The sequence below is a fragment of the Calypte anna genome, chromosome Z (assembly GCF_003957555.1).
Source record: "Calypte anna isolate BGI_N300 chromosome Z, bCalAnn1_v1.p, whole genome shotgun sequence".
Lineage (NCBI taxonomy): Eukaryota > Metazoa > Chordata > Aves > Apodiformes > Trochilidae > Calypte > Calypte anna.
The window spans coordinates 588,119-613,686 of NC_044274.1; the positions used below are offsets into that span (position 1 = coordinate 588,119).

Consider the following 25,568-nt stretch of genomic DNA (forward strand, 5'->3'; position numbering starts at 1 on the left):
CCAACTCCTGGCCTCGAGATTGTTTTATACCATTTAATTTAGTTTCTTCTCCTGCTTGGCTGAGCACAGCCCCGGTTATGGATTTCTATTCTAATGGGGTGCAGCAGGCGCAGGAGCGGGCGGCGGAGCAGATGCTGGAGCAGGGGCCGGCGGGATGCTGATCAATAGGCGAGGGCTGACCCCGGCTGAGCCGCCCGCGGCTCCCGGCCCGGCAAGAAAGGAAGAGCCAACACATGTGCTGCTTCCAGTAGGAAATTAAACCACGGGGGCACTCGGCGCTGAGCCTCCCCCCCCGCCCTCCTTTCATTTGATTACAGCGATATGAAGTTAACCCTTCAGCACAGCCCGGTGGAGGGGCTGCACAGCACCTTGCGGGTCACCCCCTGCTTCAGCCCAGATGGAGAGCCCAGGTTCAAACAGCAGCCACCCACACCCACCCACACACCACAGCCTGGGTCCCCCCGGCCATCCCTTCCTTCCACAAGGAACCCCGGGCCCAGCAGAGTGCTCCTGGGGCTGCCTGGATCATTCCCGGGCTGCCTGGATCATTCCTGGGCTGCCTGGATCATTCCCGGGCTTCCCGGATCATTCCTGGGCTGCCTGGATCATTCCTGGGATGCCCTCACCACTCCAGCATCCAGCTGTGGAGGAGATAACTCTTTGTTAACCAAGCAATACATTCCAGCCCGAGCAGGATGGAAAAGATCCCTGGTTTCATTAGTGACCCAATGCACCATCGTCTTCATCCCATCACTGCAGCACCAAGGGTTTGCTACCTCAAAAAAAGCCCCAGATCCAAAAAACAAACAAACAGACAAACCAAACCAAAACCAGAAAACCAAACTAACTGAAAAATAATCCCCAAATCAATGAAATCCCACCCCTCTCCTCCCAGCAACATCCTTGCCCAAAATCTCCTGATAAGAGGGGAGAAAAGGAAACGGAAACATTTTTGTGGTTACATTTAATGACCTGCAGAAACACAACTAATTGTAACCATTTCCTACAAATAACCTGACACCCGTTTGGGGAGATCTGAAAATAATGTCTCTGGAAGTAGTCCTTGCTACAGTTTCATTTGTCTCAAGAAAATTTGGTATTTTCTCACAACAACGTCCCTCCATTTAATCATGCTAAAGGGTGACACAGAGATCCATTTTCTTGACAGGACGGTTGATCACCCTTTCAGAGTCAGAAAATTAATAACCCCAAATAGCTCTGTGTGGAAAACAGAAGCTGCACTGGTAAAAGGACAAAAACCTTCTACATTTCAGGTGTAAAAACATCACACTTCTGGATCCACACACGGAGAGGGAAACCTCACCCTCACCCTCACCCTGTGGGGTTTGCTCCAGACCAAACAACCATAATAAATATTTCAAAATATCTCAGTTTGAGAACTAAACATCCACAGCTGCTTGAAGGAGACAGCTTTACAGATAGCACCCAAGCACCTTTATGAAGTGTTTAAAATACAGGTAAAACATTTCAGAAGTTTAAATTGTTTAAAAGGCTGTGAGATATCGATCACTTCGTTTAAAAAGCAGCCAGAGAGTACAGCCACGAGGGCAGGATAAATGTAACAGTTTGAAGCACTTTACTAAATAACTCTAAAGATCATGTTAATTGGCTTTGCACAGTTCTTGGGTAAAATTAATTTTATCCTAGCTTACAATAAAAGGATTAAAAGACAAATTAAGTTCTCCAGGTTTAACTGGAATGGGAATCAATGGATTTGAATTAAGGCTGAAGAGGTTTTATGAGAGCTGGACTGCTCCCAGGCAGCAGATACCTGCGGGTAGCACCCCCTGATGGCACCCCCAGGTTGGATGAGGTGTCAGAGCCATTTCTTACTCTCAGACTGGTGGTTTGAGCATGGCAGGGTGGCCCCTGGCACCCCATTCCCCAACCCCCTGCCCATCCCTGTTCCACCCTCCTGGGCAGCCAGCCCCTCGCCCTGGGGGTTGTCCTTCTGTCCATCAGATTTTGAAAAGAGAGAGAGTATTTGAAATGAATTAAATAACTTGCTCAAGACCACAAATGTATTTTGTATAAATGTAGTAGAGAAGTCAGCCCTTGTAACCAGATCTGGTATTTTGGGAGCAGAGAGAAAGCCAACAACCAACACCCTCTTGATGTTTGTCACCACTCGCATCCCCAGCATTGAATGAACGTGCTCAGAAGTCACTGCTGATAAAAGAAAAACCTGACAACTGAACTCCATGAAAAGCATCATCACTTTCCCCCCTCCTGCCTGCCAGGTCTCTCCCTGAATTTCTTTTGTTAAATTTCCCTTTTATTTCTGGAGGGGGGAGCTGTAACTGGGAAGGCTGGGAAAAAGGTTTCTACCCTTTTCTTTTCCTGAAAAAAATCATGATTAGCTAAGTTCAGAAGAGCCTCCAAAGTCCTTCTTTCAGACACCAGAGAGGAAGGGAACACACACCAAAACGTGGCAGGGACAGGACTGATGGCACCAGCCAGGGAAGCTCTTCACCCCTGGAGCTGCCCTAGCTGCTCTGCACTCTGCTGGGTATCACAGAAGACACAAGAGTTATGCAGATTCACTTATGTGCATCTTGGTTGTAAATAATTTAAAGCATTTCTCAGTGTCAACTGCACTACTTTCTTACAGTAAATACATGTACAAAACACTCTGCTGGTGACCTGAGAAGGAAATAACAAAAGCCTTTTCTCCAAGTCTTTATGAAGCAAAATACAAAATATTTCTCTTCACCACTAATTGTTCAGCATCCTTAAGGTAGCCAAAGCCATGCAAGGCTCTGCCTCTACGTCTAGTTTTTAAGATTACACACTGACAAACAAATACAGTAATTTCAGCACCTCCTGAAAGCTTTCAAAGCCAGAAAGTTCACAATAAATTAGGACAGAAAATAGCTAGAAAGAACTAAGAACAACAGAAAGCCACCGCGAGGAAAAGGCAGGAAACAATCTGTTTGAGCTAACCTTAGGAAAAGTGTGGTTATTGACTACGAAGCTGCCATCAGGAAAAGCAGGTTCTGAGCCATTCCTGCATCCACAGCTCCCTCCGCTGGCACCTCAGAGGAGGCTCCGCAGGGACCACAGCGCGGAGCTGGGCGAAGGATGCTCGGGGTGGGAGAAGGGGGGCATGAGCCACCTCACCTGAGCCTGCTCCTTACACCTTACTCTCCATAAGTGACCAAAAAAATATTCAGTGACTCCAGACTGTCTCTTCTCATCTCAAGAGCTCGGCTTGCTTTGGAATAATCTTGTTTTTAAAGAAAATTAAATACCCTCCCAGCAGGGCAGGAGCAGCAACACAAAGCAGCCCCTAAAGCCTCCACACCACAACCTCCTCCAAAGACATGACAAAGTCCAAGCCATCTTTGTCCAGATTAAACTGACACACTCCTACTCCTTCCACTTACAAAGAAAAAGGCAAATATATAAAGCTTTTTCTTTGGAGCAACTGATTTCTACTTTCAGCCCTTTGCTCACTGATAGTGAAAGAAACCTCTGCAAATACGGATAATTCAGACATTCCTCAAGTTACAGCACTTCCATCTTATAAACCAGGGAAATTCCAGTGTCTTCAGTATATTTATGAAATACACACGAGTGCAGACCAAACGCTCACCTATTTTGTGACACTGATTTTCTTTTTTCCCCTTCCATGTTAAAGAATGTATTTTCCAACCTGGCTGCCACCCTGACAGCCAATAATAATAACAGAGGACTTTGGCAATACCTTGGGCAAAGAGCTCAGCTGGGATTGCTAACTCCTGTTTCTCTTCTGTGATTATTAACCATTCTTCAGCATTTTAACCTTTGCTGGTTTCCTATCCCTCCACACTGGGCTGTTCCAGGAAGCCCACACAAGAGGGAGAATCAAAGCTCCAACAGTATCTTGTTCATTAAGACATAACACAATTTGTAATCAATCTTGTGACTGTTCCTATAATTGAGATGAGAACTGTAAAAGATTAAAACCAAACTGTACTGCAGCATTAGCCAGATACAGTTGAAATGCAGCCTGTTTGAATAAGATTTACTCAAGAAAAGAATTCGAGGCACTTCACTGGCATAACAATTGGTGTTTTTAGATTAAACCTCTTGCTGCATCTTAGAAAGATATCTGCCAAAAATAAACAAACAAACCCAAACAAACAGCACAACTATCAGACAGGGAAGGGAGACAGAAGAAGAAGAAAAAACCCCAATGAATTCTATGAAAATTTTCTGTATGTTCCATTATTGTAATTGGTAAAATACACACATTTTAAACAGAGATACATCTTCAGATCCTGCAGGCTCACTTGATAAAACCACTTGAAAATAAATTTAGGTAAGGATCAGCAAAATAACAGCTCTGGAATAAAAAGAAAAGCTGTTTTGGGGGGCTTTGTTTTGGTTTGGTTTTCCTCCTCCCTCCTGGCAAGCTGAGCTGATTTATCTGGTGATGCTTGTCCTGCTATTTTCTTTTTGTGTCTGCAGTGAAATATTTGAAAAAACAGAGTTCTGCTACTACTGTGAAAAAGGGAAATCTTTAAAATTTCTTTTCTAATACTTCACAGAGCACGTAACAACTGACAAGCCCAGTGACTAAGTATCAGTAAGTTACCCAGCTTTCTAATATTAAGGCAGGACATTTTCTGCTTTGCTTTTTGACAACACATTCCCTGTGTGATGCCAGCGATGGGTTCTGTGCAGGCAGGCAGCTGCAGCAGCTTCAGAGGAGTTCCTCTTTGTTCAACCTTTCACAGAAGGCCCTACCTGAAATCAAAGGGTGAGCCCCTGATGGGGTCAGACCCCCAGGTAAATCCCCCCCTGCTTTATGCCCATGGCACGCTGTGCATCCCGCTCCCAAGAGATCCCAGTGCAGCTGCTGAGCAACCCTGGGAGCTGTGGGGAGAAGGGAACCTCTGTGCACCTGCTGCCCTACAACCCAGCCTTACAGAGCAGCCTGAAGGGTTAAGGCCCTGATTTTCTTCTGCATAGGTGGTGCTATTTTAAGCCAATAGTGTGTTTAAATCCACCCCAATGGAATCGATACCGCGCTGCTCTACTCAAGGTGAGACCAAATAAACCTGTCGGAAGCTCTGAGAAATAGGCTTTGCAGTACAACCCGAGTGCTAAGTGCCTTTCAGCCCAGAGACCTGCCATTAAATAATCATTAGCCATCAGTCATCCTTCCTAAAAAGCTCCACGTCCCCCCCCGTGCCCATCAGCCTTTTGGGATGGTCCCGCCGCTCCCCGGCAGGCTCGGCACCCGCACCCCCCAGCCTCTTCCAGCCACCCAGCACACCCCAAAACCATACAGAGGAGCTTTCAAATCACTCAGCTTTATCTTGCAACAAGACAAAAGACAAACACGTATTTGTGCTTCCCCACACACCCTGGCTTTACCAAAAGCCAGCTCCTGGGCAGCTGCAGGCGTTGCGATGGAAGCGATAGCGGATGCGCATTAATTACTTTCATACCCTTATAGATCCTTATCTCTCCTCACTGCCTTTTTTTTGCAGCAGGAAGCACTGACCTGAGTGCCAGCTATTCCTCTGGAAGGAGGCTACACAAAACCAGCAGCAAACTGATTTCACCTCCCTAACTGCAGACACTGGAGCTGCCATTGTCAGTCACCATCTGTCTGTCAGGTGCCAAGTACACCCTCCCTTCCCCTCCAGTTTAATAGTTACTGAATACCTGAAGCAAGCAAAGCAACAACCAATTTCATTTTGGAATATCCAGACATGGAAGTTAACCTGTTTTTTTTCACAGCAGCAAATGCTCCTTTTTCTCACCAGTGCTTTGTGAGGTGTGCTGAAAGCATCTCTTCGTTTTCCAAAAGCAGCAAAGAGATCAGCTGCTCTCCTCAGTCTGCATGTGTTCCCACCAACAAGCTCAGCTAAGCATCCACCACCTTCAACTACTTTAACTCTGTTTTAAGCCATACAGCCCAAAGTATTAAATAACTTCAGGATAAATTTTAGCACAGTGACAAGTGCCTGGTGTAGCACACCTGAAAAGCAGACAGCACTTTGGGAGTGACTGACCCCTAAACTTGCTCTTCCGTTTCTAGATGCAGTGGTGTGCTGAATTTCCCAGAAATCTGTATTTCTCTTCATCACTATCAACACAAACCAGTCAGAACTAAAAGCCTTTTCAGTGTCCATCCTAACTTCTTAATATTTTGGTTATAATGAGCTGGTAGTCACCTCTGCTGAGGGAAGTCCTGGTGCATGAAGAGGAAGCAGCCAGGCTCACTGCGACCCTGCCCGACACTCCCCAGCTGAGCACCAGAGAATCCATTTTGTCTTTGACCATTTCCCTGCTCTCAGTTCTGCCAGGAAGCAGCATCCTCACCCATTTTGTGCTCCTGGAGCTGCAGCACAGTGAAATATTCCCTCGTAAAAGGAGCAGCACTGCAAGAGAGAAAATCCCAGCACGCTGCAACCACCTGGAAGGGAAGGGTGGCTGCAAACAGGACCTCAGCCAGGGAGAAAAGTGCATTTTCTACCCTAGTTCAGCAGCCTTCAGCACGTTAAGTGATGCCTGTCTTACAGCTCTTGAAATGTGTGTATGACACCTCTGAGCAATGAATTATACATACTGTGTGATTCCATCAGGGAAACCAGGAATTACAGATCAGTGAAACGCTGCACTATTAACAGCTGTATTAGAAATAACTCGTTTATACAGAACTAAAACCAGAGAAATATCAGCATAAAGATTTTTTTCAACAGCATTTAATAAACTGTTAATAAGAGACATCTAAAGAAATTTCTTATTGAGGTCCAAATCTCTCCAGCCATAGGTAAGAGCTCAGTAAAAATGGTACAAGTCTGGACCTCACGTTCTGAAGCCTGATTATTGTTTTATTGAAAGGAACATAAGAGCAAAATTATTTCACATTACAGTCATTTTCAAACCAAATGGCAACTTTTTTTGATGCCTTACAAAAAGATGCTGTTCCTATTGGAAATCAATGGGAAGGCAGAAGAAATTAGATAGCTATGATTTGCCAAGAAATCAATAAGAAATAGAGCAATATCAGAACTTGGGCTCTTCAGCTTTTACATATTGAAATTCAGCTTGCACGTGAGCAGAATTCTAAGAACAGGAGAATACACGTGAGGTGCCATGATATTTTTCTGACATTTCTATCATATCGTGTCTGACAAATTGAAGGTACTTTGATTTTGAGACCTTTCTGATTGTGACAGATTAAAAGACATAATTTAATTTGGAATTATTTAATACATCCTTAAGAACACACAAAAATCACAGGCAAATAGGTATTTGCAGGCAGCCCTATGATGCTGCACATCAGCCCTCACCAGGAGGATGCAGAGGCTCCAATCTGCACCTGGGGGCTTTTTTGGGGAGAATAATGGGTAACCCTGAGCAGCACCCCAGAACAGAACAAGTTTTTCTATAAGGAAATACTCAGGGGAAAAGGGAAGATTGCAGCAGTGTAACAAAGGGTTGAGACTGAGATGAGGATCTGGATTTTTCCAGACTTTTTTCTTGACTTTAGCCAAGAAGCAGCACGTCAGAGTCAGAGCCTTCCCATGACTCCAGGCATGTCCTGGTGTGAAGGTGTAGGTACACAAACACATTTCAGATCCCTCCTTGTGCCTACAGATGGAAGGGAATTCCATGGATGCTGTCAAACACACCTCAATATTGATTTATTGCTTGCTTAGCAATATAGAGAGTTTTCAGACTCTTCATTCCTTGATAGTCGTACAAGTTAAATTCAAACTGCAGTAGATTTCACCTTTCCCTGGGGTGGTTTTAATCATCCCAGTGAACCCAACCAGATCTGCCTCTCCTTTTCCAGCCCCCATGCCCCCAGGCAGGCACCTCCTGGGCTGGGTGTCAGCCCCCAGGGGTCGGGGTCCCTGTGGGGTCGGGATCCCTGGGCAGGGCCCCCGGCTGCAGCCAGGGCTCCGGAGCTGAATACAGAAGACACTCTATTTGGCTTTCAGTCAATTAAGCTTTAAGCTGTCAGCAAACAAGACTTTTAAGTTAATTTTGAATCACCACAAATCAAGTTGAAGGTTGTGAAAGGGCACGCTCACATGCGGGCATGAAAAAAGGCAGTTTAATTGCCTCTGAATAGCTATTATATGCTGCAATTGGCCTATTGAGTCTTAGATCATCTATTTATTTATCAAAGTGCAAAGACTTGTAAAGGAATGAAGTGTATGAAATTCAGTCCTCTCCTCTCTTGCCTAACAAGGGAAAAACCAAGTTTTCACCTATAAAAGGTACTATTGAAACGATAATCTTTAGATTTAGGTTATATTTTGGGTGTGAATAGCTACAGCTGTCTAAACTACAGCTGAAATCTGAAAAAAACCCTATTTCCAATAGGAATGGTCCTAAAGCTGGTGGCCTTGCTGTGCCTGCATCACCCAGCTATGACAGAAACCAGAAACAGTTTAAAAGCTCTTGTGCCTCGATCAAAGAAAACACTGGATAGATATTTAAGCCTATTCTTACAATACATTTGAATATCATTACACTATTATTAGGACCAAAGGAGAAAACCTGAGAAGTAGGAGAAGCACAAAGCCTCTGATTGCAATGCAAACCAAAGAAGAAATAAAACAAGAACTCAGGACTCAAAACCCCACCAGGTTTCTGTACATTGCTTTTGTAACTCCACTTTGTATCTACACCCAAAGAGATTGTTCCAAACCATTTTCTTTTGATTGTAACTGCCAAACCACTTCCAATCATTGATGGAGTTCAGGAGAACACCAGACTGAAGCATTTCTGCCTCATGTCACTGAGAGATGAGTGGCCAGAACAACACAATTAAGGCATAAATGTTTTCCTGAGACAAAGAAAACCAACTTTTCCCAAGTTAACACTGTTTTTCAGAGTGGCTGTGGCACAAAGGGGGGCTGCAGAGCACTGGGAGATGACATCTGCCACCAGGACAACAAAAGCATTTCAGACAAGAGTCCCAGACTGATGCTCAAAGTTCTGACACACAGGGCACACAGTGATCCCACTTCCAATGGGGTGTAAGGACTGACACTGCTTGGGTACCCCGTTTGTCTGTTGGTTTGCCAGATATTTCAGCCAAAGTTCTATTTTTTTTTTTTTATATGTATATATACTTTTTTTTTAATCTCCAGCCAGTTCAGAAGTGGCACCTACTTCCAAACCAGTACATAAGCAGAGCCAGCCCACCTCTGCCTGGCTCTGTGCAGACCCCAGCCCAGACCCCCCCAGCAGGCAGCTCAGCTCCCAGCTCTGCCACACCACAACCCTCAGAGCTTCTCCATTCCTTAGAAACCCCCCCAGCAACCCCGATTTCTGGAATTAGTACTGCCTGAGTGAAGCCCTCTCCCAAGGCTGCCAGATGCTGCTCAGACAGATGTCAAGCCCCGAGCCCCCTCACGGGGAGCAGAGCCCTTAATGGCCTTTACTTGGTGACATCTGCTTGAGTGGCAGATGTCCATCTCTCTGCAAATACAGCTTTGCTGAAAAGCCCCGTGTTTTCACACAAGTTGTGTTTCCTTAGCAAAGAAAAGGGAACAGAGTTTTATCCAGAGCTTCCTTGTGGGCAGCCAGTTACAAACTCTAGGACCCCAGATTCTCAGTTGGCTTGGTAGAGAGTTACCTGTTAGACACATTTCTCATGGTGCCTCAGAATTCCTGTTGGTATACACAAAAACCCATTAAAAAATAAGTTCTAAATGTTAAAGCTGTGTGTGAGAATTCATGTTCCATTTTAAACTGTAACAGCAGAGATGGGGAGGGAGGGATGAGTCAGTGTGCCTGTTCTCATTTCTTAATTAGCATCTGAAAGGGGTGAAGTTTGCTTCAGATGATAAACCCTCACTTTTCTGGTGTTCCACACAACTGTCACCGCATGATATGGTAGATGGCTTCCCAATGAGTGGTTAAATACAAATTAAAAGCTGCTTTGATCTCTGGGTGGTGAGCTCTGCAGCTACACAACTCCGTGACAGGGCTGGTGGAAGGTGCTCAGGTCCAGGCTACCCTGCTTGAAAAGAAACCCAGCAGGAACTTTGTCCAGGGGCTGACTCTTCTGGCACCCTCATTGTGAGGAACAGTGGGTCACTGGGGTGTTGGCTGGGGGTGGCAGATGGTTTCATTTGTTGTGGTACCTCCACCCCACCCCAAATTTTCAGTGGTGACAGGAGGGACACAACGGGCACCGGCAGCTGTCACCGCTCCAGCAGCAGGACAGGGAGAGAAGAGAAACCACAGAAGGAGGCTACCACCTCCATATAGCAAATAAAAATCTAAAGAAAGGAGCAGAGTATGATAGATGGCTGCTGGAAACTTTCAGTTCACAGCCTGCTGAAATGCTTTCTGTTACAGTGTAAGTCTTTGAAGCAGTTTTAATCTCGTTGCTGGCTAATGTGTTGGTTTTCTCTGTGGGTCATTACGGTTTTAAACTCACAGAGTTAAATATTACTAAGGTCAGAAAGTCTAAACAGTGCAGGTAAAATAAGAAAAATACTCAAAAGATGGGAAAATGCTGGAATTTAACAAGGTCTGTGAATCCATTCCCTGTCCTGCTGCACTTCAGCAGCAGGGATGGTGCAGTCTGGATCCTGGCACTGCTGAGGCTGCTGTACAGATGAGCACGGGCAGTGACTGAAGAGAGATTTTTAGTTTCAGCCTATGGGTTAACCTAGCACCATTTCCCTCTGACTCTGTCACTCAGAAGATGGTTATTGCTTCCCAACAACTACCATTATGCACAAAACCAGATTTGTGAATACTAAAGATATTGGAAAAATTAAAAACCAAGGTGCCAAACACTTGGCAGTAGCATTCCCAGATTTTATTCCGTGTCTAAATGCTTCTTAGCACACCAGTGTGACTGCTGGGATGCTTTTAGCTCAGAAATAAGTGTCTGCACAAATCATACTTAAGAGTCTGCTCGACTGAGACTCCTTTTGTCCCACAGCTAAACAGAGCATTTCTAAAGCATCTATTTATTGCCTCAGCCTCCTCCAAGACATTTTCAAACAGATTTCTCTCTCTGAGCAGGGGATCACCAAGGGACAAGGAGCAGGCTGACCATTATTTCTTCCTATTCCGGGCACTAATGTGTTGCAGCAGCACACAGAAGACAGCCTGGATGAAATAATAAGACTTATCTCTGTAGCTAAAGCAGTCTGTGTCCCCTATCTCCCAACCTCCTGGAATGACTGATCCTTCAGAATAAATTGCATTTCAATTCAACTCCCCACTTCCCTGACAGAGGAAGGGACTGTGCTGTATCACAGGGCTTCCCAAAATGATAAATGTTTATGGTGGCTCAAGGAGAACAGAATGAAAAATGCACCTGTTACATTTTTTATTTATGGAGATACCAGACCCACTCCAGTAAAAGGGTATTTAACCTTGTCACCCCTCCAGCCACCTGCTGGAGTGTGACCATTTCATAAGCAAGGTGCTCAGGTTCCTCAGGGCAGGATCAGCCCCTGGGAGCAGCCACAAGAGGGGGGACAGCAGCCTGTGCCTTGGATTTCCCACCCACAGACATTTTACCTTCATATAGCTGCTAAAAACAAGGCACAGAAAACACCCTGAACTGTTTACTGTTTATTAGCAGACAGCAGATTTTGTAACCAGAGCACTTAGGGGGCACCAGATCTGTTTGCTGAGGTCAGAACAACATCCCCAGGACAATAAAACCCCATACCCTGGCAGCTGTCTCACATAAAATTCCTCCAAATCTCACAGCATCAGAGCAGAACCTTTGGCAGAACTCAGGGCTTGCATCCTCCTTGCACACATGTACATGGCACCAAAGCTTCATACAACAGCAGGAAAAAAGGTTCCAACCCATCCCAACACCCTTTCCCTGCCAGCAAAGCCCTGAGTGCACCCATGTCACAGTGTTGGTGACAGATGAGCATCTGTCTGTCCCTGTGCTGAGCCAGCTCCTTGCTTTAGCAGCCCCAGAGATCCTGCTGCACATGGGATAAAACATAAAAACCACACATCTGTATCTTAACAGTACCATGGTGTGTGTTTGGGGTTTTCCTTCAAAGCATCATAGAATGGTTTGGGTTGGAAGGGACCTAAGGAACCACAGTTTTCCTTATTTACTGGAAAAAGATTTGAATTTCTAGAGTAAAAGGTAGATATAATGGAGCCTAAAATCATGCTGAAAATACAAATACATTTTAAAAGTTAAAATGTATTTTAGAGAAGCCACTTTGCCATCATGACAAACTGCAACATGTTGAGCACTGAAGCCAGTAGGGCTTAAGGCCAATTAGGACAAAACCCTGATGTCCACATGTAAAATACTTGTTCCAAGTTATCCAGAACAGCCTGTCAGGCATTGCAGGCACCTGGCAACTGCTCTGCTGGAAGGCTCCTCTTGAGTGTACTCCCAATGGAAGAGAGACCCAATTTCCTAAGTAAGTCCTGTGTGTGTGGAAGTGCTGAAGAGGCACCGTGGTGTATTGCTGGAGGATTTTCCAGGAGCAGCTTCAGTGCTTTTCAGCCAGCTAAGCTAGAATGCTTTAATCTCTGAGAGGACTGAAGTGAAAGTGATCCTTTTAAAAAATTATTTGGATAAATGAAAGCATTTGGTGAATCTCAACTTGAAGTGAAAAAAATCCTCTTGGCCACTGCAGAGCAGCATTACTCTGTGCAGTCAATCAATAGATATTAGCCTTAACAGGACCACAGCAGAAAGAAGCTGCAGCAGATTTTTAAGACAAGGTTAAGCTGAAATTGTCTCAAAACTATTTTTTTTATTCCATTCCATCAATGCAGAACCAATTGTATTCAATTGTAGGCTGAAATTTCATCCTTACTCTGAAATGTCATCTTTCCTCAGGATACTTCTTTAAAGCTCAGCTGCTTTAACAAGACCCCCTCTCTCTGTAGCTGAGATTGTTGCTACCAGCAGACTCCAGCAACACTGGAGAGCTTTCTGAAAGCCTCAAAACTCAACAGCCTCGCACGTAGCAACATCACACACATCATTTGGAACCTACCCCACTAAAGCATCTCTCACCTTCAATCTCCTCCCTGTGAAAAGAACATGCAGCACTGAAGGGGCAGAAAGCTGTCCCAGATAGAACACCAACTTGTGTCTTAAAAAAAACCAAACCAAACCACTAACAACAAAGCTTTCACACTCTATAGTCTACAGCAGCTGAAATGCATTCTGTGTTTATCAAATTCCAAGGATATTGATACTGAGCACAAATCCTTCCCTTATGACACTGCATAAAAATAAGCATGAAAAAAAATAAAAAAGAAAAAAGTTACTGCTTACAATGAAATGGATGTTTTCAGAACACACCCTGCTGGACCAGACCTCTTGACTTTCCCTGCTGGTCCACAACAAACCAGAGCTCCACGAGTGCTGGAGCAATGCAATACACTTGAATTCTTCTGTGACAAATTAGCAGCACTACTGCTTGTACAAAAGTCAGCTCCATCAGGCAGAGTGATGGCAGCAGCCTTGCATCAGACCTGTCACCAAGGTAAATAAGTTAAGGGGAAACCAGACCCAACCAGATGAATCCTTTACTCTTCAAAGCCTATGAGCTAACCACGTTGGGTGCAAGCAGACATAAAAGCTCCAAACACACCTATAAAAACCTAGCTGATGGTTCAGAAGTAGCACAGTACCACTACAGCAGTTACACTCATGCAGGTATTTACTTTCTGCTCACAGCTCTTTGCTAACCATTGATCAGCTTCATTCCTAACACCACAGATTTATTCATAAGCAGCCTTAGTATTCCCCTGTCCCATAAAAAATATGCTATTAGCAGACAGTGTCCCATCCCCCCTGAACATACCTAGTGTGTGAGATAGAAAACAACCCAACAAAAACAACCTTATTGATCCCATTCCTGCTCACCAGCTGTGATGTCATCATCCACCAGGTCATGCTCTTCCTCCTGAACTTTTGCTTCTGTCCCCAGTGAATCTGGGCTGGCACTTCCAGTCTGAATGGCTTCTGTGGTCACTCCAGCTGAAACAGACAACCCAACACCCACAGGAAATGTCAGGGATTTTGGTAGAGAATGTCCTTAGGTCAGGAAAAAAAACCCAAAGTAATTCTCTTTTGGTATTGTGAACTATGCAACGTAACTCTGTGACACAGGTAAAGCAAAGAGCAAGTAAAACTTAAAACTTAATAGTCATCACACAGGTAATAAATTAGCATTTCTTTTCAAGGAAAATCCAGTAAGAATGAACATATATTCCTGGGCACAAGTTTTTTTGTACAAAATTCACCACTGTGATCTTAGAATCACTTTTACAAGTGAAAAGATCATAAAATTCTTAGAAATAAGCCAATGGACACACTAGAAAATACTGGAAAATTAAGATATACTTGTATCAGAAACCTACACCTTTAGTACAATTTACTGTTTGCTGCAGCATCCTAAGCTCCTCACTCATATTTGCATTACTTCTTTGTGCTCTTCTAAGTTAAACCCTGCAGGAGTCAGATGATCAACATATACATAAGCAGCAGAGTCTTTGGGGCCCCATCAAACTATCCTCACTCAATGGAAACTCCCATTTACATCGATGGACGTTTAATTAAGCTTTACTCAATTAATCTGGCTTTAAATAAAGCTTCCTAACAGAAACATAAGCCTACCAGAAACACATTCATAAAGACTGACAAGGGCATATTTGTTGTTATAGGCTCCTCAGATTTATTTTGCTTTCCAGTGCTACCACGGATTATTATTTGCAGCAGCTCAGAGCTGGACAATGCCAGGTACCTATTTAAATGTCTTTAATTCCACATTGCCCCATTTAAGATTTTCATTTAAGGAAGAAAAAGTAATTTGATCCAACTAATTACCCCAATGAACTGGCTGTTAGGAGCAGGGGCAGGAGGAGGAAAGTCTGCACATGCTTTTTGGGCAGGAGGGAGTGCAGGAGTTTTATGCAGAGCACATCAATCACCCCACACCCTGCTCCATCGATCCAGAGCACCCTGCACCCTGCCTCCTGCACACCAAGGCTGGGACACACACACCCAGTTCTGCTGGGACACACCTGGTTCTGCTGGGACACACAACCCTGGTTCTGCAGCTCCAGAACCCTGACAGAACCCAAAACATCTCTGCCCACCACCCAGAGGCCCTGTGGCAGGGAGCCCCCAGCACCCCTGCAGCTCCCTAAGGGAACCCTGACCCTGCCCAAGGGAAAAGAAATAAAGGAAACAAAATGCAACCTTGATTTCCAAAGGAATTCCTGTAAAAAGGGAATTTCCTCCGTGGAATCTGTTTGACACTGAAGCAGGGAGAGGCAGCAGCATTTTCCCTGCCTGACCTTGCCCTGTGGCACTCACACCACACACCTTTCCCGGACAAGTGATGATGTGAGGAGTGTGAGGAGTGTGTGTGAGGAGGAGTGTGAGGAGGAGTGTGAGGAGTGTGTGTGAGGAGTGTGTGTGAGGAGTGTGTGTGAGGAGTGTGTGTGAGGAGTGTGTGTGAGGAGTGTGTGTGAGGAGGAGTGTGAGGAGGAGTGTGAGGAGGAGTGTGAGGAGGAGTGTGAGGAGGAGTGTGAGGAGTGTGTGTGAGGAGTGTGTGTGAGGAGTGTGTGTGAGGAGTGTGTGTGAGGAGGAGTGTGAGGAGAAGTGTGAGGAGAAGTGTGAGGAGAAGTGTGTGAGGAGAAGTGTGTGAGGAGAAGTGTGTGAGGAGAAGTGTGTGAGGAGTGTGTGTGAGGAGAAGTGTGTGAGGAGAAGTGTGTGAGGAGAAGTGTGTGAGGAGAAGTGTGTGAGGAGAAGTGTGTGAGGAGTGTGTGTGAGGAGAAGTGTGTGAGGAGTGTGTGTGAGGAGTGTGTGTGAGGAGTGTGTGTGAGGAGTGTGTGTGAGGAGTGTGTGTGAGGAGGAGTGTGAGGAGGAGTGTGAGGAGAAGTGTGAGGAGAAGTGTGTGAGGAGTGTGAGGAGGAGTGTGAGGAGGAGTGTGAGGAGGAGTGTGAGGGAGGAGTGTGAGGGAGGAGTGTGAGGGAGGAGTGTGAGGGAGGAGTGTGAGGGAGGAGTGTGAGGGAGGAGTGTGAGGGAGGAGTGTGAGGGAGGAGTGTGAGGGAGGAGTGTGAGGGAGGAGGAGGGCGAGGAGAAGCAGGAGTGTGAGGAGAAGCAGGAGTGTGAGGAGGAGGACGTGTCCATTGCTCTCCTTTTGGTCAGCCTCAATCACTCCATCCCCTTCACTCCCTCCCTGGACCTTCCAAAAGTGTCACCACCAGCATGTGTCACACCATGCAACCAATAGAGACATTTCTGCCTTTTTAAAAGACAGCATTTTTATAACACTGGTTAGGATGTAACTAATTTATGCGATTGTACCTTTTAAACAGGCTTTTTTTGTTTTTTAACACGTGTTAAAATGTGACTAACATATCCCCTAACTCCCTAAAAAAGGCAATAGTTTTAAAGCCTGTGCTATAGTAACTCACATATCCGGTTAAAAGGCACCATTTTAAGCATGCGTTACAATGTAGTTAGTATAGCAGCTTTTACCTTTAAAAAGGGATTTTTTTCTTTTTCAGGCATGTGTTACATGTAACTAACTATAAGCCAAAAAGCCCTTTTTTAAAGGAGGTGTTCCTATGGAACTATGACACACACTCCTTTAAAAAGGCAACATTTTTAAGCACTTTTTACAAAGACATATACACATATCTACACTTGTTGCCCACAACAACAACCTTTTTAGCTCCTTTTTGCTTGCCCAGTTCGGTGGCTGTGACCTCTTGGAGATGCTGTCCCTGTGGGTGCTTTCCCAGGACTGAACCTTCCCATTCCACTCACTCAGACTCAGCTGATTGCTCTTATATTTTCTTCCTCTGTTCTAAAACTTTATTTTCCAGATAAATAAGCAGCTCCTAACTTGGTGTCAAAGCAAATGCTCTCTCTGGCTGGCTAATGACCAACCTAAAGGCCAAAATACAGCTGTATCCATACACACTAAATACATGAGTTTTTTCCTAGGCCAGTCAGTCCCTGCCTGTTGCTATGAAAAGCAGCCCAAGCAGAAGGGGCAGAACAAAATATTGTGCTTCCAACCCATGCACATCATCCCAGAACTGCACCCCCTGCTCTAAAACCTTCAGAGGTCATTGTTCAGAGGGTGAGGAGTACCAGAGGCAGCAGAGAATTGAAACTGATGCAGATTTCTGGTTGGTTTTAAGTACATTAAAAAAATAAGTTGTGCTTTTTTTGTTCGTGGTCTGGGGTTTTTTTTTTTTTTCCTTCTGTAAAAGGTCAGGTGGCTCCAGCAGGCACTCCAGAGTGGTTTAGATGCACTTCACCAGCACAATTACATCCATAACCTTCCACCCAACAAGGTCATGCAGTACCACTCCAGAGAGAAGACATCAGTAACCATCCCCAGTTGCTATAGCAGCTACTCCTGAGACTAAAGGGCAAATACAGCTGCGTGCTACAAACTGACCTCGGCAGAAGATCAATTAAAGAAATACATGCTAATACACAAAGCAGCTCAGATATCCACAGGCACAGCTCCCTGGCATTCCCTGAGCATTCCCTGCCTGCCTGCACATCCCACTCTGCAGCAGCAGCCCTGGAATAAGGCTACCTGGCTAGAGGCTGTAATTAACAGCACCTCAGACTTCCCAACAGCACTTTAAAGCACTGGGTGCTGTGTAATTTATGCATTCAATTTAGATTTAATAAGATTATTACACGTCTCTCAAAAATCAATTGGTATTCAACAGAGATCCTTCTCTGAGTAGGAACTGCATTCTTCAGCAGAAAAAAGAATCTCATTTCAAGAAAGGTGAACACCTGTAACTTAAAAGCAAACATTTTCATTCGTGAAATTATAGCTTTGATTGGTTTGTTATACCTGGCAGATGGGTTTGGATGTTATGCTGTAAAGAGAAGTTTCTTGATGGGTCATTGCATGGAGTGTCTGATGATGCTGACAAGAGCTAAGAATATATTCTTAGAGGCTCTACAACCTCTGCTTTGGTAACAATGAACAAAATAAAACCAGGGTGATAGGGTGGGGTTTTGGTTTGGTTTTTTTTTTTGTTTGTTTGAAGCCCAATATTTTGGTAAACGTGTCTGTGTGTAGGAGTTCCAATTACACAGAGGACTCTGTGCTCCAGACAGTATTAAATTCTGTTAAGACCCTTGTCTGCACATGAGCCAACAGCTCCAAACAGGGATCAGGATGGGAAACAAAATCAGACAGTACTCTGCAAGCGGAACATTTTAATGGACAGCCTTATCAAAAGGGACCAGCTTATACTTAAGATTAGACCCATAATCAGAAGTGCAATTTGTTTCACCTTACAGCTCTATGATTTTTTTGATTTAGAGAAAACTCTTTCTCTCATAAGCACATGACAAAACTGAAATATTCTTACAGAAGTGAATTTGTAGCAGTATTTTAAGTTACACTCTGCACAAGGAAGAAGATGAGATGGATCCTGAGGTGACTGTTCAGACAAATGGCATCAGGAGGAGAAGTGGACAAAGTAACCCAGAGAGGAGTGAATGGTTGAGAGGAGCTGGTAATAGCATAGAGAACATTGCATTTTAAAAGGCAGAGCCAGATTAGGTCAGGAGGGGTGAGCAGGCAGTGACCAAAGAGAGATTCTGCAGAGGCAGAGGTTGGAATGTCTGGGATGACCTCCTGGGATGTGCATTTTACACATCCCCTGGGAGATGAGGAGGGAGCAGCTCTCACTGCTGGATGGCCTGCTGGTTATGGTGTGACACCACCAGAGACCTCTGCTCTGCTGCTCCTGCACTCCTCTTGCTCTTTGTAAAGCCAGATTAAGCTTCTAATGCCCTAAAGCCCACTAAGCTTTAATTTTACACTTTTCTGAAGTTTATAAGAGAAGAGGAGGAGAAGATGGAGGGGAAAATTCTACTTTTCAACATCAAGGAAGCACAGCAATCCCTCACTCACCTGATCAGCCACTCTACATCACTGCTGATCAAATCCCTGCTCCCATCCTTCCCCTCTCCTGCCCTGCAGCACCTCCAGCAGCTCTGCACACCCAAATGGGCAGGAGGAGCATCAGATGTTCCTCAGACATGGGGATATATACAGCACTCCCCTGCATCACCCCCTTTCCTAGTCCCTATATACTCTGGGGTGCCAATGGATCCCTTTAGAACAATTTCTATAATCAAACTAGATTAGAAAAGGAAAGCCAGTGCCATTTCATGCTTTCCACAGCAAGTTTGCTCCTGGAAGCTCCTCCAAACCAGAGCGCAGCAGCAGTCAGGCTTTGCAGGATTCTGCATCCCCAGCTGATGGACTGAAGGGACTGAACCACCTCATCAGCACTGGGGACCTCCAGTGACTTCATGGCTGTGAAACTGCTTGGAAAATGTCAAGAAGTTTTTTATAGAACCTTCAGCTTTTTCCCTAGCTTGGTAACACCATTCCCAGCTGTTGGTACAAAATGCCCCTTTTTGCTGTACTCACGTGAGATAACACTGTCCATGTAGTGGGGCAGGTAAGGAGCCCAGGCATCAATGGTTTCCTTCCGACCTGCCTGCTCAATTCTTCTCAGCTCTGCCAGCAGCAGGGCCTGGGCAGCTTCTCTCACCTGCAGAGCAGCAGGAACATCACAAATGTAAAGATTTAGCAACATGCTTTCAGTATAATCCAGAATAAAAAAACTACAGAAAAATAAACCAAGTTTTAAACGACTTTTTCACCCTTCTCCACCTTTCTGGCTCCAGGACACGAGGATAAACTTGTGGCAGCTCTGATGCTTCCAGAGCCTCCAAAACTCTGCTTCTCCAGAAGCAATTTGTGAGCACCCTTCCTGACAGCACTGAGCAAGTTGGGCCCAAAATTCAAGATGTGGAGTGAACAAGATTGTTCAAAGTGCCAGGGAAGTTGCAACATAAAAGCAAAGCAACAACAAAAATCACTGAAATGTTTTTATGAAAGACTGAACAACAAAAGTAAAGAAAATATATAAAAATTATTTTCTGCAAAGTTTAAAATAATCTGGATTTTAAACTAACAAATGGAAAAATACTCTCTTGTACTCTTTGTCACCCATTAACATCACTCGCTCCACCTGAAGAGTTCAGAAATACACATTCAGAAATACACATCATTTTCTGTCTAGAAGATTTAATGTGCAAAGAAATTAAGTGACTTAATCAAGGTAAACCAAAAAACTGTGGACAAATCAGGATGTGAACACCCTACCCTGACAGCTGAGGATCTCAGGGAACTGGACTTGTGTAGCTGCCAAAATGTAATGAGTTTCAAACGAGGTTTCCCTTCTCAGGAACCCATCTCACAGCACATCAGGCACTAACCACATTCCAAATCAAGTTCCAGGAGTGCAGAGGATCCCCAGCCTCCAGCCCAGCTCTTTCCCCCTTGGAAAGCTGCAAACTCAACACATTTTCTGCCAGAGCAGCACAGGTGTAGTGTTGGGAACCACTAGTCATTTATCAAGCAGCTGGGTGACAAACCATTTACTGGCTACTGTATACATGCTCCAAAAAACACAGCAACTCAGCAGGCTCTTGAAGCATATAGGGGCAGGGTTTTAGTGCTGGGAAAGGTTCTTAATGGAATTGTGAGAGGTTTAATCCAATAATTTCTCAAAAAAAAAAAAAAAAAAAAAATATATATATATACACACAGCTTCCAGAAGGTAAAAAGCCACATATATGTAGACACAATCACTTTTTCAACATTTTGCCAGGTTAACTGGGAAATCACCTTACTGAACCTGAAATACAAACTGCAGGAGCTCGTGTCAGAAAATAATGAGCATTTCATTTTTATACTGATGGAAAATGAGAGCAGTAAAAGACAACAAAGCCCCCCAAGCCCTAAAGCAGCAGAGAACTGCTGTGGGAATCACCTCCAAGCACCGGTCCTGCCACCTGCGAGCCAGCATCTCCAGGAGAGGGGGCCTGAACTTGTCCAGTCCCAGCAGGTCAGGGAGCATCACACAGTGCATGGCAGCCAGCTGGCTCCACCCTGCCAAAACACAGCACAGGCAGACAAACATCACCCACAGGGAAGCAACTTGCAGTTCAAAATGCCACCAAGTAAACTGACACTGACCACTGGCCAGGACTTCAGAAGGTGGGGGAAAAAAAAATAATAAAAAAAGAGCCAATTCTGGTTTTCTGCTCCAGAATTGGTTGCTCTGCTGTGGAACCAGGGCTGTCCCTGTCTCTCCTGATGCCAGCAGCCCCCTGTGCATGGAGCACACAGCAATCCCCTCTGCCAGGCATAAATCCCACCTCCCAGAGGAGCTGCTCAGGGCTCCTAAACTCATGCAAAGGTGAAATGGGACATCAGGAGAAGACTGCCTCAAACTGGTCCCCACAAACCACAAACATCTCTCTGCCTCCCCATCCCCTCTTCCGAGATACTTCAGTACCTAGTGGCATGCCTAGATTTGGAACTTGCAGCCTTAAGAATATACTGGACAGACTAGATGCAAACTAAATGCAACTAGACATAAAAAAAAAATAATGAAAAAATGTCCCTAAAAGTATTCTGGCCAATTTGTTACAAAAGTATAAGCCACAGTTCTGAGTCCCAGCTTTACATGCCCTGCTGCAACCATAATGAGCATTATTATCCCCATATTTCATGTCCTCCTGGCAAGTGGGACAGATCAGTTCCAGAAAAACTGAAGACAGGGATGACCACAAGGAAGACTACCCAGATTTTTCTGTCCCTTTTGAGACAGGGTACAAACACAGACAGCATCTGTCTGTCTGTCCCAGTCTGGTTTCCCCCTGCTTACCTCAGGTGTGTTCATACTACCAGCCTGCAACAGGGAGTAGTTAAAAGCAGTCAAGATATCCAACTCAAACAAGAAAAGCTTGTAAAAATGCTTGTGAAGTATTCTATGCAATAGAATTCTTCTGGTATTATGCTCTACATTGACACGAGAGACTGGAGAAATGCTGCAGGTGGGCTTATAGATTTATCATTTCAGATTGTCAGCAATACTGAGCATAAAAATCTAAATATAATAAAGCTCTTCACAGTGCTACAAGAAAAGAAATCATTATGTCAATTTTCCTTAAAGACAAATGGATTAAAAAGAGGAATTTCCAATTTAAGGGAGCATTGTTTCTCCTCATTGAAATGCATGAGAGCAGGAATTTATAGCTTAGTAATAAGGGCATAAAAATTCTGATTTAAAGCCACTTGGTGACAGGGATACAAGCAGTGCTTGGTTTGTCTGGTTGGGTTTTGTGCCAGTCTCTTTGGCAGAAAGACATTCTTCATAAAATGCACAAGGATTTATTAGGAAAAATTCATCCCAAACACACATCCCACACAGTTTAGCTAAACAGCAAGCTTCCTTAAGCAACCTAAATCATTTCAATAACATGAAGCTGAGTTTTTGTTTCATTTTCAAAGCAGCATTACATTTTTAGTCTTCAGTGTGTACTGAGGACAAGAGGGTGGGTGGGTGGGTGCTCAGCCACCCGAGGAGCAGAAAGCCCACCCCACGCTCCCCCCACAGCCAGGACAGTTCTTTCAGGGCTTAAAAAGGGCTGAGATTTTTTATTGTTAAAAGACCACAGCAAACGAAAATAAGTCCCCAAATCCACCTCTGGTAGAGGAGTGGATTGAACTGGATTAATGGCAAAGTAGACACAACCCCTCATTGCCTCTGTTTTGCAAAGGAAAATTCCTCCGTGGGTCAAATTAAAGTCATGTCATAACAATGATAAAGGACATCAGTGAAAGCAAAAACACAAATAGATAGAAAAGTGAGGAAAGAATACCTTCATTGACTAAGAAACAGGTATGTAAAGTAGGAGCAGTGTCAGAGCCAGAGTGACCAGCTTCAGTGCTAGAAGAAACAGCAGGAGCAACTTGCAGAGGAAAGAAGAAGAAATAAAGAGAAAGGAAAAAAAAAAAAAAAAGGAAAGTGAGGAGAGCAGCTTCTGAAAAACAGATCAGTATCACTGAAGAATGAAAAACAAAACTGGAGGAAACTGTGACAATATCCAACTGAAAGGAAATTCTAGGTTTCCCAAGAAGTGCAATGCCAGTGAGAGGAGGACATGCAGCTGCAGAGGAACAGGGACACAGTGACAGGAGCTGGCACCTGGGGTCAGACACAAGCACCCCTAAAAGCCACTACAAACATCTCTGCTCACAGCCAGCTCTGGGGTGCAGTCGATGAGGAACTCTAAAACCAGGAGTCTGGGGGCTTCTTGTGCTTTTCCCTTGGCTGGAGAGATGTGGAATCAGCACCTCTCATTAAAGCCCTTTGAGACCCGGGCTGCCCATCTGTCACCCTGGGCCACCACAGAACCTCCAGCACAGCCTCCTGTGAAATGTGGCCCCATTCAAACCAGTGGGAGCCCCTGGCAAAGAAAGGCCCAAGAATCAGAAGCAGCCACAGCATGCAGGGTGAGGGCACAGGGGAGCACAGCTCCAGCACCCACAGCAACCCCTGGCACCCTCCCTCAGTGCACAGGGAATTTAAAAGCAGTTCTACATGTTCCACTTCTACTAATGCTTCAGGACTTCATATTATCACATGAAAAGCCAGGCAGACCTTATGGCATACACATTCTACCACCCCAGGTCAACGTGGAGCTTTAGAGGTCACTCTCTGACACTTCCTTCCTATAGAGAAATTACCATATGTCATGCACAAGCATCTTCAAATTAATCCCCTTCTTTTATTCCGTTGCAGAACAACAATGGGTTCAAGCTCCTGAACGGATTAAGCATTGTCTTCTGAATGGTCTGTTTGCTTTTCATGCAGTGAACTTCTTTTGTCACCCTGGGACATCTGCATCAGAACTCCTTTTTCCATACTTGGCAGGCAGATGCAGCCCGATGGCACGCGTGCAGGGACAGGGCTGGAGCCAATCACTTTGGGACAGCAAAACCCAGTTTCAGTGGGCCTACAGAACCACCTATTTGCTTGATGAAAAAGAAAACACAAACCCACCCCACACTGAAACTGAAGTCTTACTCCAAGGTGGGTTTTTTTTTGCTGCTTTCCAAAGTCAAAAGCATCACCACGGCAGCAGCTGAGCAGCACGGAGCTGTGGGCATCTCAGGGCAAACTCTGAGCAAGTTCATGGACATCAAGCACAGCCTAAAAATGCATTAACTGCATAGGACAAAAGCACAGGAAACTCAGGAGCAGTGAGATCCTGCAAGAGCAGCACAAGGGATGCGAAGGCAAGAGGCTGAGGAAAGGAGTGCCCTGAGAATGCCAAGCAGAGCATGCAGGACATGTCACCAGCCACAGAGCAGGGGACAGCTCAGGAGCAGGAGCATTTATCTAGATTTTTGACAGCACAGAGATTTAATTTTTATCAGTTGTTTCACAGGAAGTTATAAATATTTCCACTGGGTAACTAAGGGGTGTCCATCGCCAGAATTAGCAAAGCTATTGCAAAGAAAAATGACATGGTTGTCATTCAGGAAGGCAAAACCACACTGGAAACGACATCTTCTAAAAACAAAACACAGAGCCTCTCTGTGACAAATCTGTTTTCTCTCACATTGGATTTGCCGTGCAGACACCATCTCTCAGAAATCCTGACCTTTCAAAGAATTATCTTTCAAGGAGAAAAAGTAAATGGCTGTAAGAAACCAACAAAACAGAATTTAAAAAACCAAAACCAAAGCAGCCCCATGCATCGAGACAAGAGCCCTGATTTTTATTTTCTCTTCTGCTTGTTGGTACTGACTGCTGCTGCTCTATTTATGTAGCATGAACAAAGCTTGATGCATGAACTCATTTTCCCTTTCCAACCAAAGATCACAAGTTAGTATTTATATTTACATTTAGGAAAAGCATTAACACACACAGATGTTGCCAATGAGCGAGTTTCCTCCTCAGATATAAACATCCCCTTGTTCTTGCATGAGGGAAGAGAATCACACAGATGATATTTAGGTTACCTGTTGTCCTTACTAGCTCTCTAACACAAGTGTAATTCCACACTTTAAAGATCTATTTAAATTGTTCATATGTACCTTCAATATGCATCTTTCAAGATTACAGACTGCAGTAAGTACAGCAATGGCAAATTATTTCTGGTCTGCAGAATTCAATCACTTCACAACTGAGAGTTTCTCCATACCCACATAGCTCAAAAAGACAAAGTTTTAATAGTTAACAAAGAATAGTTAATTACAGTTTTCAAAGGAAAATTCAACTAAGCCAGCTCCCCCCATTCTGCCCCAGGCTGTGACTCCCCTGGCCCCAGGTCCCCAGCCCACACTCTGCTCCCTGGCTCTGCAGTTTGGCTCAGCCAGCACCAGCCACACCATGGCAATCTGCATTTACTGGAGTTTTGGCACCAAGAGGAGCAGCTCAGTGGCCCTTCAAGCTCTGATTTAAAGGGCAGGGCACCTCCTCCAGCTGCCCAGAGGGAGCTCTAGCCTTGCTCCAGGGAAAAATTCACTTCTAATCCTCCTTTTACATCCCAGGCTGTTCTCCATCTTGCAGTTAACCACTGCAGCTGTGAAAGGAGGTGACTAAAGGATGATCCCTCAGCCACTGCCATCTTTGGGAGCTGCATGTAATGCAAACAGCAGCAGTGGCAGAACTACTGGTAAAATAAAATT

At 44.7% G+C, this 25,568-nt stretch overlaps 1 protein-coding gene across 2 annotated transcripts in view; it reads right to left on the reverse strand.

The window, feature by feature from the left end:
- WDR7 (WD repeat domain 7) overlaps positions 1-25,568 on the reverse strand; it is an 82,996-nt gene that overhangs the window by 34,842 nt on the left and 22,586 nt on the right. For both annotated transcript variants that reach the window (XM_030466683.1, XM_030466684.1), the window contains 3 exons: positions 20,854-20,972; positions 19,443-19,566; positions 13,871-13,984 (listed from right to left, as the gene is read on the reverse strand). In XM_030466683.1, the coding sequence (XP_030322543.1) occupies positions 13,871-13,984; positions 19,443-19,566; positions 20,854-20,972 (357 nt within the window). The remainder of the gene's footprint in view (positions 1-13,870; positions 13,985-19,442; positions 19,567-20,853; positions 20,973-25,568) is intronic.